Raw genomic sequence first — 1,292 nt, 5'->3', positions numbered from 1 at the left:
TGTTCGTGTTTTTTTTCGTTTTTTCTCGTTTTTCTCGTTTTTCGTTCGAGAAAAGGAGCGATTCTCTCGGAGGCTACTACGGGGGGGGGGGGGCTACTCACCATGGTTCCTGTCTTCCTGTCTCACCGGGCTACAGAGGCGCCGCCCAACCTCCGCCTGCCCCTTTTATACCCTCGCCCTCACCTCGGGCCCCTCCCCCTCCCCCCTCCCTTCTGTTTACACCCTCTGTGCTCCTCCCTCCGCCCTCCCTTCACTCCTCCCTCCGCCCTCCCTTCACCCCTCCCTCCGCCCTCCCTCCGCCCTCCCTTCACCCCTCCCTCAAAGACTCCCCTGCCCTGCCTTTGATGTCTCTACTTTCCTTCCTCCCCCGCCCATATCCTCCCCAAGCCCATATCCTCCCCAAGCCCATATCCTCCCCAAGCCCGTATCCTTCCCTCCTCCTCCTCCTCCCCCCCGCCCATATCAGCCCACGCCCCTCCCTTTACACCTCCTTACCCCCCTTCCTCCCCTCCCCACCTTCCCTCCCACCCCCACCCCCCACTAACTCTCGCCTCTTGCCTTAACACCTTCTCACCTCCCCCCTCCCGCCCCCCCCCCCGCCCATCCGCCCAATGCCCGCCCTTCCTCGCAGCGGACGTCACGTGAGGGGGAGAGTGGGCGGGAACGCGAAATGTGGGCGGCTGGGAGGCACTCACGCCCAGATCCAGGTTAAGAGGCCGTTTGAAGGGGGGCGCGAGGCATGGAGAAGGCGGTGTACACACGTCCATACGCGCACGCACACACATATGCATACACACACACACACAGACATATATAATATATATGTACATATATATATATTATATATATATATATATTAATATATATATAATATATATATATATTATATATATATATATATATATATATAATATTATAATATATATATATATATATATATATATATATATATATATATATATATATATATATATATATATATATATATATATATATATATATATATATATACACCCATATCCTCTTTCCACACACACACACACACACGAACATATATGCTTACACTCTGGATTGTACCAATGTTCCTGAGTGAAGAGAAATCTGCATATGTATGTCCTTGTGTGTGTGTGTGTGTGTGTGTGTGTATGTGTGTGTGTGTGTGTGTGTGTGTGTGTGTGTGTTGTGTGTGTGTGTGTGTGTGTGTGTGGCTTCTATGTGGTTCTGCATGCGCTTATTTGTTTAAATTGAAATAACATTTCCTAAATGAAATATCCTTATCGAAAAAAATAAAT

At 48.4% G+C, this 1,292-nt stretch overlaps 1 protein-coding gene across 1 annotated transcript in view; it reads right to left on the bottom strand.

Moving 5' to 3' along the window:
• Positions 1-135, bottom strand: part of LOC119584524 (myosin regulatory light chain 2-like) — an 11,034-nt gene extending 10,899 nt beyond the window's left edge. The window contains exon 1 of the mRNA XM_037933184.1: positions 102-135. Coding sequence (XP_037789112.1) covers positions 102-104 — 3 coding nt within the window. The 5' untranslated portion in view covers positions 105-135. The remainder of the gene's footprint in view (positions 1-101) is intronic.
• Positions 136-1,292: the final 1,157 nt, after the last annotated feature.

This window comes from Penaeus monodon, chromosome 18 (assembly GCF_015228065.2).
Source record: "Penaeus monodon isolate SGIC_2016 chromosome 18, NSTDA_Pmon_1, whole genome shotgun sequence".
NCBI classification, from domain to species: domain Eukaryota; kingdom Metazoa; phylum Arthropoda; class Malacostraca; order Decapoda; family Penaeidae; genus Penaeus; species Penaeus monodon.
Note: the sequence above shows the minus strand (reverse complement) of the source record. Positions and strands in the feature narration are given on the sequence as shown.